Here is a 15,179-nt window from a genome sequence, read left to right on the forward strand (position 1 = left end):
AAATCGAGATGGCGGCGTCAAGTCGACAAGAACAAGAGCACACAGGGCTTCAGCTGCCCACAGACTCTGTAAAGTGTCTCTTGCTGAACCCTTTCGAAAGGAGAACTTTAGGGGGAAACTTCGTGTTAAAGAACTTGGACCTGAGAAGCCCGGTCTGAGTTTAACACAGCAGACGCATGAGAAAGGTAAAGTGTCCCAGAGGAGCCTCTCTCTGAATCGGTGCGACAGGAAGGCTCGGCTAACTGGATGTAGCTTTGCAAATGCAGTATTCTGCTTCCCGTGTTTACTTTTTAAAATGCCGGGGACAGATACTACATGGACTGTAACAGGAGTTAGAGACCTACAACTTTTGTCAGAGCCGATTAAAAAACATGAATGCTCGAAGGTTCACATGAACAACGCTGTCAAGCTAGCCGTGCTAGGCGGGACTAGCATAGCTGCTAGCTGGATGAAGGACACAGGACTGCGGTGAGAAAACACAATGAAGAGGTGGACATGAACACACACATTTTATCCAAGATCATTGATTGTGTGAAATTGTGTGGAGCTTGTGAGCTGGCATTGCGAGGCCACGATGAGACAGCATCCTCCGACAGAAAACTACTCTTCCTGAGGGACAACGGGGGAAACTAATCGCCCAGGTCTGTGACGGAGCTGCCGTGATGAGAGGAGCCACAGGTGGCGGCAGCGCGAGGTTCAACACGTTTACGGGAGAGTCCACTACTACACTGTTACCTCATCAGCTGAACCTGATGATGCAGCAGCAACATCCCACATCACCAAGGTCTGCACACACACACACACACACACACACACACACACACACACACACACACACACACACACACACACACACACACACACACACACATAAATCAGTGTTTGCACACTTCAGTTGGTACATTTTATGTTCCTGTACCAGTTTTTCTGTGTATAGTGAACTTTAATCATCATCCACCTGTAAATGTCACTCAAGAACTTTAATTTTGTATTAAGAGTGTTCACTAATATACATCTCATATCATTGTCATTATCTGTCAAACGGTTGATTTCTAAAGGGCCATTAAATAATTACTGTTTATCCCTAAAACAATGGTGTCTTTTGGGTCATTGGGACAGTCACCGAAAGCTTCTGGCACACACAGCCCAGCCTAGAATATTTTTCACCAGCCGCCACTGCATGACTGTCTGAATATGTCTGTTTTTTATTGATTTCTTTTATTGGACAGTTTTTATCAGACAACAATGTGAATACTCTTCATGTGCTTTGTCAAGGTTTTCTTCTTTCTATAATATTAGAATTATATTAGAAGTCACTTTATGGGCTGAAACAGTCCGGCACAGACTGGAACAAGACGCTACATGATTATCTAAGTGAGAAGCATTTAGTAGAAAACCCTGCTGATCATTGTGTTTACACAAGGGAAACAGGAAATGAGAAGGTGATCATAATGATATGGGTTGATGATGTAATCATTGCTGCCAGTGATGAAGATGCACTAAAAGTTGTGAAGGAGACGCTCACAGCAAGATTCAAAATGAAAGATTGAGGAAAACTGAGACGTTTTCTTGGCATTGACTTTGAGCTGAGTGATGGATGTGTAACAATGTCAATAAAGAAATGTGTTGAAAAAGTACTTGAAAGGTTTAACATGCAAAACTGTGAACCTAGAGCGACACCTTGTGAACAGAAACTGAACTACACTGATGATGCAGAAAAGATGAGTGACGTCAGAAAGTCCAGAGAGGCAGCTGGCAGCCTGATCTGTCCAACTACATGTACAAGACCCCAGCTGAGTTTTGTTGTCAGCAAACTGTCGCAGTATTTTTCTGAGCCAACAGAAGAGCAGTGGACTTCTGTAAAACATCTGCTCAGATATCTGAAAGGCTCAGTTTTCATCATCTCCAGGCTACATACTCCGGGACAATAGGTGGCGGTATGCACCTTTAAAGTCATAAAATTAGAAGAAGAACATGAGAACAGGGAGGAGCCAAGTATGTCATAACACATACACACATACACACACACACACACACACACACACACACACACACACAGGGAGGAGCCAAGTATGTCATAACACATACACACATACACACACACACACACACACACACACACACACACACACACACACACACACACACACACACAGGGAGGAACCCTGGAAGTGAAAGTGTTCAGTCAGACTCCATTTTCAGACGAAGAGCAGAAGGAGAGCAGCTGGAGTCTGAGGCAGGGTGAGTGTTAACAACACATTGTGATTATTTACTGTGACTTTACTTACTGTGAGTCAGTTTTCTCCCTGTGGACTGTGGAGGAAAGAAATGTTGGAGTCAACTCAACACTTTGATTCATCTGTGGATACAAAGTCCTGATTGGCTGAATAATCCTCTTTAAACCTACAGTAACCCAAGAAAACAAGCACAGGTGTGAAGAAAAGTGACCAGGTGGACTTCTGGCTGCTTTTATTATACTGTACAATGTGTGTGTGAAGGGGAGAGAGAGTGTGTGTTACTGCCTGCTCTCTCGGTCTTGTGCGACTCTTGAATAAACTTGTTTCCTGATTCTTGTGTCCTGAGCTCACAGCTACTGTTTCACCTCTCAGACTGACTTCAGAGCAGAAGATGAGTGTTTGTGTGAAGGAGGAGGAGGACAGAGCAGAGTCTCCAGGATCCAGCTGTCTGTCTATGAAGAGTGACTGGTCCAAAGATCCTCCTCCATTCTTCAGTAATGAACCTGGACCATCAGACTCAGAGTAAGACACCTGATACTAACTCATTTATGTGACTTTGTTCTGTTCCCTCTCTCACTGCCGTGCTTTGTTTTGTTGATTTTGTATTTTTATATTCAAAATTCATGTAAAATGTATTTTCTACCTAAATCTAACAGACTTTTCACGGCTCATGTTCCTCTTACTATCTGTGGCAGCTGTCAGTCTCCTAAAAAGCTGTAATCTGATCTAAGAGGACAAACAGAAACTTTGAAAGCTCCTTTTCATCAACAGTAGCAATAGTTTGTGTGTTTAGAGCTTCTTAAATGACTTTGTCATCAGAGAATTTCTCAAAGATTCATGAGATATCAATACAAACATGTTGGTGTTTGCAGAGTTCAGTCCAACAGACAGAGAGCAGAGTCTCCAGTATCCAGCTGTCTGTCTATGAAGAGTGACCGGTCCAAAGATCGTCCTCTAAACTGCAGTAATGAACCTGGACCATCAGACTCAGAGTAAGACACCTGATACTAACTCATTTATGTGACTTTGTTCTGTTCCCTCTCTCACTAACGTGTTTTGTTCATGTTGTGTTTGTATATTTCAACAACAATGTATTTGCTAACTAACTTTAACAAACCTTTTGGGACTCATGACAGAGAGATCATTCGTCCCATCGTCCTCTTAGTGCTGTCAGTCACGTAAAAAGCTGTAATCTGATCAAAGAGGACAAATAGAAATGGTTAAACTTCTTATTTATGGACAGGAGGAGTTTTCTCCCTCTATGAATTTGTAATTAGACTTTTTTTAAAAAGTAATCTCATAGTTAAAGTCATGTCATAGTTAAAGTCAGGTCACAGTTAAAGTCACGTCATCGTGGTCGACCACAGTTATTGAGAACACTTTTAACTCCAGGTTCAAACTGACTAAACAGAAGAGTTGAAATAACACAAGCAGACATTTTTATTCCAGACTGAAGCTGAATTCATCAGAAAAGTAAAGACAGTTTTACTGTCCTCTGTCAGCTGATCTGAGCTTCAACAGTGTCGACCAAATCTTGATATATTTAGAAACAATCAACAAATGGTTTCAGTCCTAAAGAAATGTCTTCACAGAGAGAAGAAGAGGAGGCATGTTTCTGTGGAGGAGCAGCCGTCCTGCTGTGTTTCCTGTCAGGACGTCCTGAAGGATCCAGTCTCTACCAGCTGTGGACACTGGTTCTGCAGACAGTGCATCACATCATACTGGGACCAGTCTGCTTCACCAGGACACTCCTCCTGTCCCCAGTGTGGAGAAAGTAAGACTATATATCTGTCTGCTGATGTCTTCATGTCTGAACACACTACTTGTTGTTTTAATACATTTGTTATGTCTCACATTAACCAATCAGAGAGCTGCTTGTTCTCTGTATGCAGAGATGGAGATGGAGAAGTGTCAGACAGCAGCTTGAGACAAAACAGCACTTTAAACAACAGTCCACATTAGCTTTCCTGCTAACATCTCCTCCTCCTCTAACTTACAAACACACACCTCGTCCTGCAGATCCACTTGTTGAACAAGCCACCGAACAAACATCCAGTGAGGAAAAGTGCACTGCTAACATCTATTTTCAGGCTGCAGCAGATGCTAATTAGCTGCTCAGTGTCAGCACATTAAACAGCTTAAAATGTAACCTGCTTCATTACAATACGTTCATTTAGCTGACGTTTTTATCCAAAGAGACTGAAAATAACTGACTGAACCATGTGGATACAACATGAGTAGATCACATTCATCAATTATGCTGAAATGGTTCAAGAGCTACAACTAGAAGCAATAAGAGATCAAGAGAGAGATTGTTTTTATGGACCAAGGTGCCGTCTGAACAGGAGAGTTTCAGTCTGAACAGGAGAGTTTCAGTCTGAACAGGAGAGTTTCAGTCTGAACAGGAGAGTTTCAGTCTAACAGGAGAGTTTTCAGTCTGAACAGGAGAGTTTTCAGTCTGAACAGGAGAGTTTTCAGTCTGAACGGGAGAGTTTTCAGTCTGAACGGGAGAGTTTTCAGTCTGAACGGGAGAGTTTTCAGTCTGAACAGGAGAGTTTTCAGTCTGAACGGGAGAGTTTTCAGTCTAACAGGAGAGTTTTCAGTCTGAACGGGAGAGTTTTCAGTCTGAACAGGAGAGTTTTCAGTCTGAACGGGAGAGTTTTCAGTCTGAAGTTGTGTCGAGTTTCTTCTGTTCTGATGTCACTGGGAGTTTGTGTCACTATTGTGGATCCAGGACATCAGACAGTCTGGATCTAGTTGAGCAGTAGCTGGTCCTCCCTTGTAGTGAGGGAATAACAAGCAGTCAGCAGCAGCAGAGTGTAGTGGACGGGCTGAGGTGCAGGTGGTGGTCATTTACAGGGGCCAACCTGAGATGTTGTCCCTCAAGCAAAGGAGTTGAGTTCAAGAAACAGTGCTGTGCATAGAGGTGAGCCCAACTAAATCTAGTTGGTACCGCCCCACCTCCGGCACCAGCACCTGTTCCTTCCCCCATGAGGAGACACTCCCTGTCCTGAGGACCAGTCTGGGATGCCAGGAATCAGCACACCTGCCTTCTTTTGCATGAAACTGGCACACACCCGACCCCAATGCCCGTCCCTGCTGGTAGTCAGCCCACAGGGTGGCGTCTCCATGTAGTCAAAGGCCAGACACCAGATATTCACCAGCGACCTCCACTCCCAGGTTGAGCTCCAGAAAGGTGCCCTGATGTCTCTTTCCTGGTTCAGGTGCTGCAGCACCTTTGTGGCTGATTCATAAAGGCTCTTTGAATCACTCTCAGTCCGGCTCCTCCTCTGGGGCTAATTAGCTTTGCGAGACCCTGCCAGGGGCTAATGCCCCCGACAACAGAGCTCCGAGGATCACAGGGACACACAAACCTCTCCACGACGTTAAGGTGGAGAGAAAGACAAGGAAAACAACAAACATGTTCTTATACTGATGTTTTTAATGTGTAATGAAAAGACCATTGACTGCTGATTGTCACGTTGTATTTTTTGTCTCCCACTTTTGTCTCTTTTTTTCAGTGAATGCTGGTCTGCAGGAGGTTTTCCATGAACATAAGATCAGTCTGAGGAGGAGATGTGAACGTGTGACTGAAGGAAGTGATGAAACAGGAAGTGGAACCCTCCTCAACAAGATCTACACTGAGCTCTACATCACAGAGGGACAGAGTGAAGAGGTTAATACCCAACATGAGGTGAGGCAGCTGGAGACAGTTTCCAAGAAGGAGACCTTCAGTGAAACTCCAATCAGGTGCTGCGACATCTTTAAAGCCTCACCTGACCAACAGAGACCCATCAGAGTGGTTCTGACCAACGGCGTCGCTGGAGTTGGAAAAACCTTCTCAGTGCTGAAGTTCACTCTGGACTGGGCAGAGGGCTCCGAAAACCAAGATGTCAGTCTGCTGGTTGTGCTGTCGTTCAGGGAGCTGAACCTGATCAGAAATGAGCAGTACAGTCTTCTCAGGCTGCTCCATGTTTTCCATCCAACATTACAGAAGGTGACAGCAGAGGAGCTCGCTGTCTGTAAACTTCTGTTCATCTTTGACGGCCTGGATGAAAGCAGACTGTCACTGGATTTCAAGAACCATGAGGTCATGTCTGATGTCACACAGGAGTCATCAGTCAGCGCGCTGCTGACAAACCTCATCGAGGGGAAGCTGCTTCCCTCGGCTCTCGTCTGGATAACTTCCCGACCTGCAGCAGCCAATCAGATCCCTCCTTCACGTGTTGACAGGGTAACAGAAGTACGAGGCTTCACTGACGCCCAGAAGGAGGAGTACTTCAGGAGGAGGTTCAGTGATGAAGATCTGTCCAGCAGAGTCATCTCACACATCAAGACCTCCAGGAGCCTCCACATCATGTGTCTGATCCCAGTCTTCTGCTGGATCACTGCTACAGTTCTGGACCACATGTTGACTACAGGCCAGAGAGGAGAGCTGCCCAAGACCCTGACTGACATGTACTCACACTTCCTGCTGGTCCAGACAAAGAGGAAGAAGCAGAAGTACGATGAGGGACGTGAGACGAGTCCACAGGAGCTGACGGAGGCTGACAGGGAAGTTCTTCTGAAGCTGGGGAGGCTGGCGTTTGAACATCTGGAGACAGGAAACATCATGTTCTACCAAGAAGACCTGGAGCGGTGTGGTCTTAATGTCACAGAGGCCTCGGTGTACTCAGGAGTTTGTACAGAGATCTTCAGAAGAGAGAGTGTGATCTTCCAGAAAACAGTCTACTGCTTTGTTCATCTGAGCGTTCAGGAGTTTCTGGCTGCAGTCTACATGTTCCACTGTTACACCAACAGGAACACAGAGGTCCTGAAGGACTTCCTGGGAGGACAGAGTCCCTCAACCCTGGATGACTTCCTGAAGAGAGCCATGGAGAAATCCCTCAAAAGTAAGAATGGCCACCTGGACCTGTTTGTTCGCTTCCTTCATGGACTCTCTCTGACGTCCAACCAGAGTCTCTTAGCAGGCCTGCTGGGTCAGACAGACAACAGGCCAGAAATCATCCAGACAGCCATCAACAACCTGAAGAAGATGAACAGTGATAAGATCTCTCCTGACAGAAGCATCAACATCTTCCACTGTCTGATGGAGATGAACGACCACTCAGTCCATCAGGAGATCCAAGAGTTCCTGAAGTCAGAGAACAGATCAGAGAAGAAACTCTCTGTGTTTGACTGCTCAGCTCTGGCCTACATGCTGCAGATGTCAGAGGAGGTTCTGGATGAGTTGGACACAAGGAAATACAAAACATCACGGGCAGGAAAACAGAGACTGATTCCAGCTGTGAGGAACTGTAGAAAGGCTCGGTAAGTCCAGATGTGATGAACATTAAAAATCCTGGTAAAGCTGAAGCCTTCAGTATTAAAGACAAACACTTTACACACATGCATTATATAAAACCTCAACACGATACATGTTTTCCTCAACAAGTATGAAACCTGCTGATTGAATCAATGATCATCACCAAGCTCAGAGATGAAATGACATGTAGTCGTCTACTTTCCAAAACATTTCCTTCAGCCAGGTGAACTCCACCTGAGACAAATGATCACCCATCAAATGATAATAACTCAATCTTTAGCACTAATTATACTATTGATGCAGTAGAAGAGGCTGAATTAATTTAATGGGAGGTGAAAAGCAGACGGAGCGACAGAATAAAATGCATCAAAGAACAAAATCCACACAAACACATAACTGAGGTAAACACATACGAGTGCAGTTACAACCTACAGTGAATTTACATGAAGCTTCATGAATATAAATCAACTCAAATCTGACACGTTTACATTACAGTCATTTGGACACTTTGTCCTGAACATCAGTTTGGTTCATGTTGCTCAAGGACACTCAGGAGGTTCATTTATTGATTTATTTTCTTGATATAAGACTTTTAAAAGCAGTGACAAAGTGCTGTACACACATTAAACAGCAACACAACGAAAGAGTCACAAGAAAAAGCAAGTTTTACCCGACAATTACAAATATAAATATAAAGACCACAGAATGAATCAGACAAACCAAAATCAAACATGAAGATAAAAACATCCACATCAGGGTTAAAAGCAGCTTTATTCAAGTGTGTTTTGGGGGCTGATATAAAACGGGGCAGCGATTCAGCCCCTCTGATCTCCTCAGGCAGGGAAAGTCTGGGGCCTCGTGGGCAGAAGGAGCTCAAGTTTCAAACTACAAACCTTGTGATCAATGACTGACCAGCTCAGGCCGACCAACTGACCCCCTGTGCTTTGTGATGCAACATGTATGAATCTGTTTTCACAATAAAGTCTCACATTTTATTGTTTTAATGTTCTTTTATCTGTAATCACAGATTTTTTAACTGTGCACTCTCAAAGAGTCACTGTGAAGTCGTGGCCTCAGCTCTGAAGTCCAACCCCTCCCATCTGACAGAACTGGACCTGAGTGCCATCTACCTGCAGGATTCAGGAGTGAAGCTTCTCTGTGCTGGACTGGAGAGTCCAAACTGTCGACTGGAGGTTCTGAGGTCAGTTCATGTGTTTCTGTGTAGATCTATAACATTTAAATCAGAACAGAAGTTTTACATTTCCTTCAGTTCACTTGTTTTCTGGGTTTGTCTGAGCTCAAATCACAACAACTCAGTTTAAAGTTTGACAGTCTGAACAGTTTGACTGCAGATTATATATTTATATCACACACACACACACACACACACACACACACACACACACACACACACACACACACATTGAATGTTTGAAAAAAGGATGTTGGATGATGTTTAAGTCACGTTGGACAGAAGACACCTCTCATGTATTTATGTGCTCTTCATTGGATAACAGTGTCTCTTTATTTCAATGTTAAAGGATTATTACGTACCTTCTTCATGTATTCTTACTGTAGTTAAGTGCAGTTAAAATAAATCACATGACAACTATGTCCCAATGATTTATAATAATATATAATAATTATTAAATATATAATAATAAAAGTGTTGTTCTCACATGTTTAAATCCATTTGAATATTTACTTTAAACCGGTTAATACTTTGAAAACATTATTCAAACTGTTTAAATCTTAGTTTTCATGTCATCAGCTCTGAAGGGGATTTGACCACATAGATTCTGTCCTGATTCACACTGAGCATCTTGTTCTGCTTCATATTTAAAACATATCTAATATAACATCAAACATTCAGCACTGTTTTATTCTCCATCAACCTCTTCATCATTGATTTGCACTTTTCCTTCTTGCTTCTGAAAGTAAAAACACAAACGTTGTGTTTTCTTCTGTCAGACAACAACAAACATGTGTGTTTGTTCCAAACCTTTCTGATGATATGTGACGTCTGTACTGACTGAAACACTTCAGCTCAGGATGACTTTTATCTTAAAGCTCCTGTTGCTGAGAGAGTTGATCTTTGAGTCTCGTTCCCGACCCGTCAAATACTGACGCTTTGGGACGGCGGCCGACCCGACCTACAATCCCAAAGCGTCAGTATTTGACGAGTTGGAACGAGACTGAAAGTTCAACTATCTTAATAACAGGAGCTTTAAATAGCAGAATCAAATGTTCCATCAGTTTCTGTGGGTTTTTATTTGGCTGCACAACATGAGTTTGTACAGATGGAGCCTCTGGTGGAGCTGCAGAGTTTAAGAGGTGACATCACTGCGTCTTTATTGAAGCAGCAGCACGTTGTCATTAATATTAATGAGAGCTCTGTTTCACTTTGTGTGTTTGACAGTGTTGAACCTGCATCCTGTTGGGTTCAGGTGTTTGGAGCTTCATTTTCTAAACGTCTACATCCTGAACCTTCTTCAGCTCTGAACAGATTATTAAACACTGAATGATTTCAAGCAGGAACATTAAAGTCTTTTAAACTGACATCATTTATTCTTTATTCAGATTGAGGGGCTGCAGTTTGTCAGAGATCAGCTGTGCTTCTCTGGCCTCAGCTCTGAAGTCCAACCCCTCCCATCTGAGAGAACTGGACCTGAGTCTCAACTACCTGCAGGATTCAGGAGTGAAGCTTCTCTGTGCTGGACTGGAGAGTCCAAACTGTCGACTGGAGACTCTGGAGTCAGACACCATTTTTTACTTCTGTGCTCAGATTAATATGATGTGAAAGTTGTGTTGACACTAAACTGCAGACATCAGCTGATATTATACTGATCCACACTGAGTATCTTAATGCTGAAGTCTGTTTTCTTCTTCTGTGGTTTAGTCCATTGACTGTGGCAGAGCAATGTTGAGCTGCACCTTTAAAACCTTCATATAACAACATGAATAATTCACTCTGAACATCCTCAACTATTGATTTTCATCTCAGATTACAAATCATGTTTTTTAAATGTTTTTTTAAAGTGATGAGAAAAATACGTACTACAATGAAAAGTTAAATAATCTCTATTTTAACTATCAGACAATAACAAATATATTCAGAATCGTCTTTTTACAACATTTTAATGAAGCTTTGTGACGTTTATACTGACTGAATATTTAAATTGTGAAGTTTCATCATTTATTCTTTATTCAGATTGAGGAGCTGCTGGTTGTCAGAGATCAGCTGTGCTTCTCTGGCCTCAGCTCTGAAGTCCAACCCCTCCCATCTGAGAGAGCTGGACCTGAGAGACAACGAGCTGCAGGATTCAGGAGTGAAGCTGCTGTCTGAACTTGTGGAGAGTCCAAACTGTCGACTGGAGACTCTGAGGTCAGTAGAGAGTTGGAGTCAGTCCATGCTGGTTTCAGCAGTATTGTAATAAACACAGTCAGTATCAGAGTAAAGATCCAGCATTTCCTGCTTTCCTCAGTGAAGCTGTGAGAGGAGAACGGTGACAGGCTTCAGGATTGGACAGAAAGAGATAGAGGGGGAACAGTCAGCCAATCAGAGGAGCCAGAAGCTTGTTGTGATCGTGTGTTTGAGTTGAAGTGAAGACGACTGTTGTTGTTGTGTTCATGTGTACAGGAAGTAAAGCTGGATCACAGCTGACAGCATCACAGGATGTGTAGAGACAGCGGTCCTCATCCATCAAACTGTTGTAGCATCAAATCTCTGTTCTCTCATTTCAACACTGAACAACTGATCAGTCCATCTTTGTCACAGCTCTCAGGTCTACGGTGGCCCTGAAGGTCAAAACACAACAACATCCCACAAAACATCAAACTGTCACCAGAGACTCTGGTTCTGTCCAATAACAAACAAGAACGCCGTCCCACCTTTTCCATAATCTGAAGTGTGGTTGTGTTTTGACCTTCAGGGCCACCGTACAGATCGCTCTGACTGAAGCCTGCACATCACTGACTCTTATTTCAGAGAACCACGGTTACATTTAGTAACCATGTGGTCTCCTCACAGACCAGAACCTCTGCTGAAGTCCAGTAACCACAGCTGGTGTTGACTGTTCAGTCTCTGTGTGAACATGTAGGAGCTTTAACATCAAATATTTATCTGTCCGTCTGTCTTTAGTTTTATCCAGATGTTTTTACAACAGACTCCATATTTACATGTTTGTAATATTTAAAGCAGATGAAATGTTCAGGTGTGACTGAGACTCTGGTTTTTAACAGCAGTGAATCATCATCAGAGTGTTTCTGCAGTGATGATGCGTTCAGGGACTCTGAGCAGTTTATTTCACTGTGTGCTTGAGTGAAACCTGCAGAGTAAACACACTTGATGTGTCTGCAGGTCTGTGAGCTTCACTCCAACACGTTAACATGAGCTGAAAGGAAGCTGGCTACGCTACACAGCCGCTCCACTTGTGGTCTGAACAGGACTGAAGTCCTGCTGGTCTTTATATCACTGACTGACAGCTGATGGAGGGAGTCTCTGTAGACACTCATGTATCACTTCTGCTGTCTCTCTGCTTCTCTCATCAGCTGGGAATCGTTGTGATCTCTGTCAGAGTGAGTGGTGAGAAAGGTGGAGGTGTTGAGAGGATCAGCTGTGTCCTGATGATCCAGAGAGGTTGAAGCAGCACCATCAGCTGGTGGGTGGAGAGGCTCTGACTGGGCGGAGAGGAGAGCTTCATCCAGCAGCGACTGACGGACCAATCACAACACGTGGAGATGATGTCAGTGCTGCAGTGTGAACTGCTCTGAGATCAGCTCCACTGTCCAGTCCAGCATCGTCCCTGTTTCCTCTGGATGTGACAGAGTGTCATCAGTGTCTCTGGACTGCTCTGCTGCATCTGCCAAGCAGCCGTCACGTCAGGAGCAGACACAATAATGAGTTAATTACTCGTTAACAGAGACTTGATGTTCTCTGCAGTCAGGTGGGAAAATATGTGCATATATCAGCGTCGCCTAAAAGGCCAAAATCCAATATTGTTGATCCGTTGTGTAAATCTACAGTCATTTAAAGTGTGCACAGGTTAAACTAGTGTGAACGAGTGTAAAGTCTGTGGCTCTCTGTTTCTCTTTGTGTCTCACCTGCTCACTGTTGAATGACACAACTGTTGTTCATCTTCACTTCATCCTGAATCTTGGAGGTTGATGTCAGAGTGCTGAAGTCTGCCCTTTAAGGATCTTTCTCATCACTGCTGGATCATATTTCTGTGTATTGTTCTTTTTTCCTGCCTTTCTTATACCAAGTGTCTCGGTCCTGTGGTTTCTGTGTCATTATGTGTGTTTTATAGGTGTTTTCTGCTCTTGTGTTGTCTTCGGCCCGTTCTCCAGTGTTCTGGTTTCCCTCCTTCAGGTGTTTTTCCGTTCCTTCCCCTCACCTGTCCTTTCCCCGCCTCCCTCCACCTGCAGCTCCTCCCCTCGTTAGTGTGTGTGTGTAGTCTTTGTGCTCCTCTGGTCTTTGTCAGATGGTCCGTTTCCTCCCGTGTTTCACCTGAGCCTGTTTCCTCCAGCGTCTCCCCGTTTCTCCCCGTGGTGTGTTTCCTGCTTTTTGTTCCCGCTGTTATTTTTCTGCTTTATTCCTCCTGTTTTTCCTGAGTTGTACTTTTGCTTTTTCTTAGTTTCTAATTTGTATTTTTGGAATTTCCTCTTCTTGGTTTTTGGGTTTCTCTGGTTTTTGGATTGTTCAGCTTTGGTTTAATGACGCTTGCTTTTGTTCCTTATCCTCCTGCCTCCCTTGTGTTTCTGTGTTTGGGTCCTCACCTTTTCTCAAACTGGGACACTAAGTCTCACTGACGGTGCCGGTTCTGACCACTTTGGTGCCCCAGACAAGATTTTAGCTGAAAAAGACACGCGGTTATTGAAAGTGACAACTTGAACTCACAGTGTCTTTGTCTTACACGCTCAGACACAACAGCAATAATGACTTTCTTTGGTCCAGATGTTTTAATCTGCACTGATGTGATGAAGCTGTTTATCAGCCTCATCCAGCGTCTGTCGGCTGAATATCAGCATCATGTGTTTGGAAGTTTGTACAATGTTTCAGTGTAAAACTGATCAATAAATAAAGTGTTTTTCTTTCACTTATAAAGCATCACACCACAGTTACAATGTTTATTTGTCCCTCTAAAAAGATCTTTCTATGTAGAAAATGTATTTGTTCATGTTCCTGAGATATCCACAACTAAAAGACAAGGAAGTGAATTTAGTGGTGATGTTAAGTTTTTCCTACATTAACTCGACTGTGGAGGAATTATTCAAATCCTTTAAAGTAAAAGAAGAAATATAATGTAAACATATTCAATTAAAAGTCAAAGTCCTGCATTCAGAGTCAGACTTTATGGACGTACCATCAGAAAAACAGGCTTCATGAATTAAAAGTACTTTAAGTTCTCATAACATCATAATTATAATCATAATACTGTGAAAGTTACCATCCTGTATGAGAACATTTACTCCTGATGGTTTTTCTGTTTGTACTTTTACTGAAGTAACTTTCTGAATGCAGGACTGTTACTTCTGAGGTACTTGTACTTGAGTATTTCCATTTCCTGCTACTTTCTACTGACTTTATACCATCAGAGCTGAAGGAGCATTTTAAATATATTTATTTTATCTGCAGTCAGATGAATAAAACACTGATTCTGTTGAATGTTGGATCAGATAATCAGCCTGATAACTGGTTGAATAGTGTACAGTATATACACACATGTAAAAATATGTAACAGCAGCAGGACCGGTAGCTGCTCCTCTGTTGGAGGAGGAACCTGAGGAGCACTGCCAGAGCCCCACAAAATGACCTCCAGCAGCTCCTGGTGTGCAGGTTCCTGACTCCATGAGGGCCCGACGTCCTCTAGAGGGACCAGTGCTCACAGCCCAGCACCGTACAGGCTTGTGGGGTCCATACACACTACGGAGTCACACTACGAGTTGCTGTGATGAAACTCACTCAAGTTGGGTCAGACTGTGATTTGAATGTTTGACTTTGATTTTGGATCCAGCCCTCGATGAGTTGATGCTTCTGGTTTCCACTGACCGTTGTCACGTCGTACAATGTACATCAGTAAAGATTTCCAGCTCGAATAATTCATTCGTTAAGACCTGATGTGTGATTAAAGTGTCCCTCAGTGTGTGTGAGCAGTGCACAGACTGCCCCTTTAATAAACCAAACTCAAAGACCATTAGCCACATTTACTGCCTCTTCCTTTTTGCTGCTGTTCAGCTCAAGTTTCTGATGTTGGTCTTCTTCAAAGTATTTCACATTTTACTCCTCTGAGTGATTTGAGCCCCTTGTTTATGACTGCAGTTGTTCAGTTTGGCCTGAGGGTGGCGCCAAAAACGGTTATCTGAACCAATAAGGAGGCTGTTTTACTTCATAGTGTCGACAGCAGAGTTTTGGTTTGATACCTGACACCTGTTACAGATGCCAAACATTCACATTTAAGTATTTCTACTACAACTGCTACAAACACAAAAACTACAACCAGTCATCAGCTTAAATATCACTTAGTGTTTCCTGTTGTTACAAACCTGTAATGTTGATTAAACAGCTGCCACAGTGAGTCATGAAGACTAAGGTGGGACAAACTCAAAGCACAGGTCAGACTTTCTGTAAACACATT

At 43.2% G+C, this 15,179-nt stretch overlaps 1 protein-coding gene across 1 annotated transcript; it reads left to right on the forward strand.

The window, feature by feature from the left end:
- Window positions 1–362: 362 nt before the first annotated feature.
- Window positions 363–11,219, forward strand: LOC141001295 (protein NLRC3-like). Its single transcript, XM_073472325.1, has 7 exons — window positions 363–784; window positions 2,610–2,748; window positions 3,759–4,011; window positions 5,759–7,547; window positions 8,570–8,743; window positions 10,123–10,296; window positions 10,754–11,219. The coding sequence occupies exons 1-7, from the start codon at window positions 663–665 to the stop codon at window positions 10,974–10,976; spliced, it is 2,874 nt and encodes a 957-aa protein (XP_073328426.1). The 5' UTR covers window positions 363–662; the 3' UTR covers window positions 10,977–11,219.
- Window positions 11,220–15,179: the final 3,960 nt, after the last annotated feature.

The sequence above is a fragment of the Pagrus major genome, chromosome 1, assembly GCF_040436345.1.
Source record: "Pagrus major chromosome 1, Pma_NU_1.0".
NCBI classification, from domain to species: domain Eukaryota; kingdom Metazoa; phylum Chordata; class Actinopteri; order Spariformes; family Sparidae; genus Pagrus; species Pagrus major.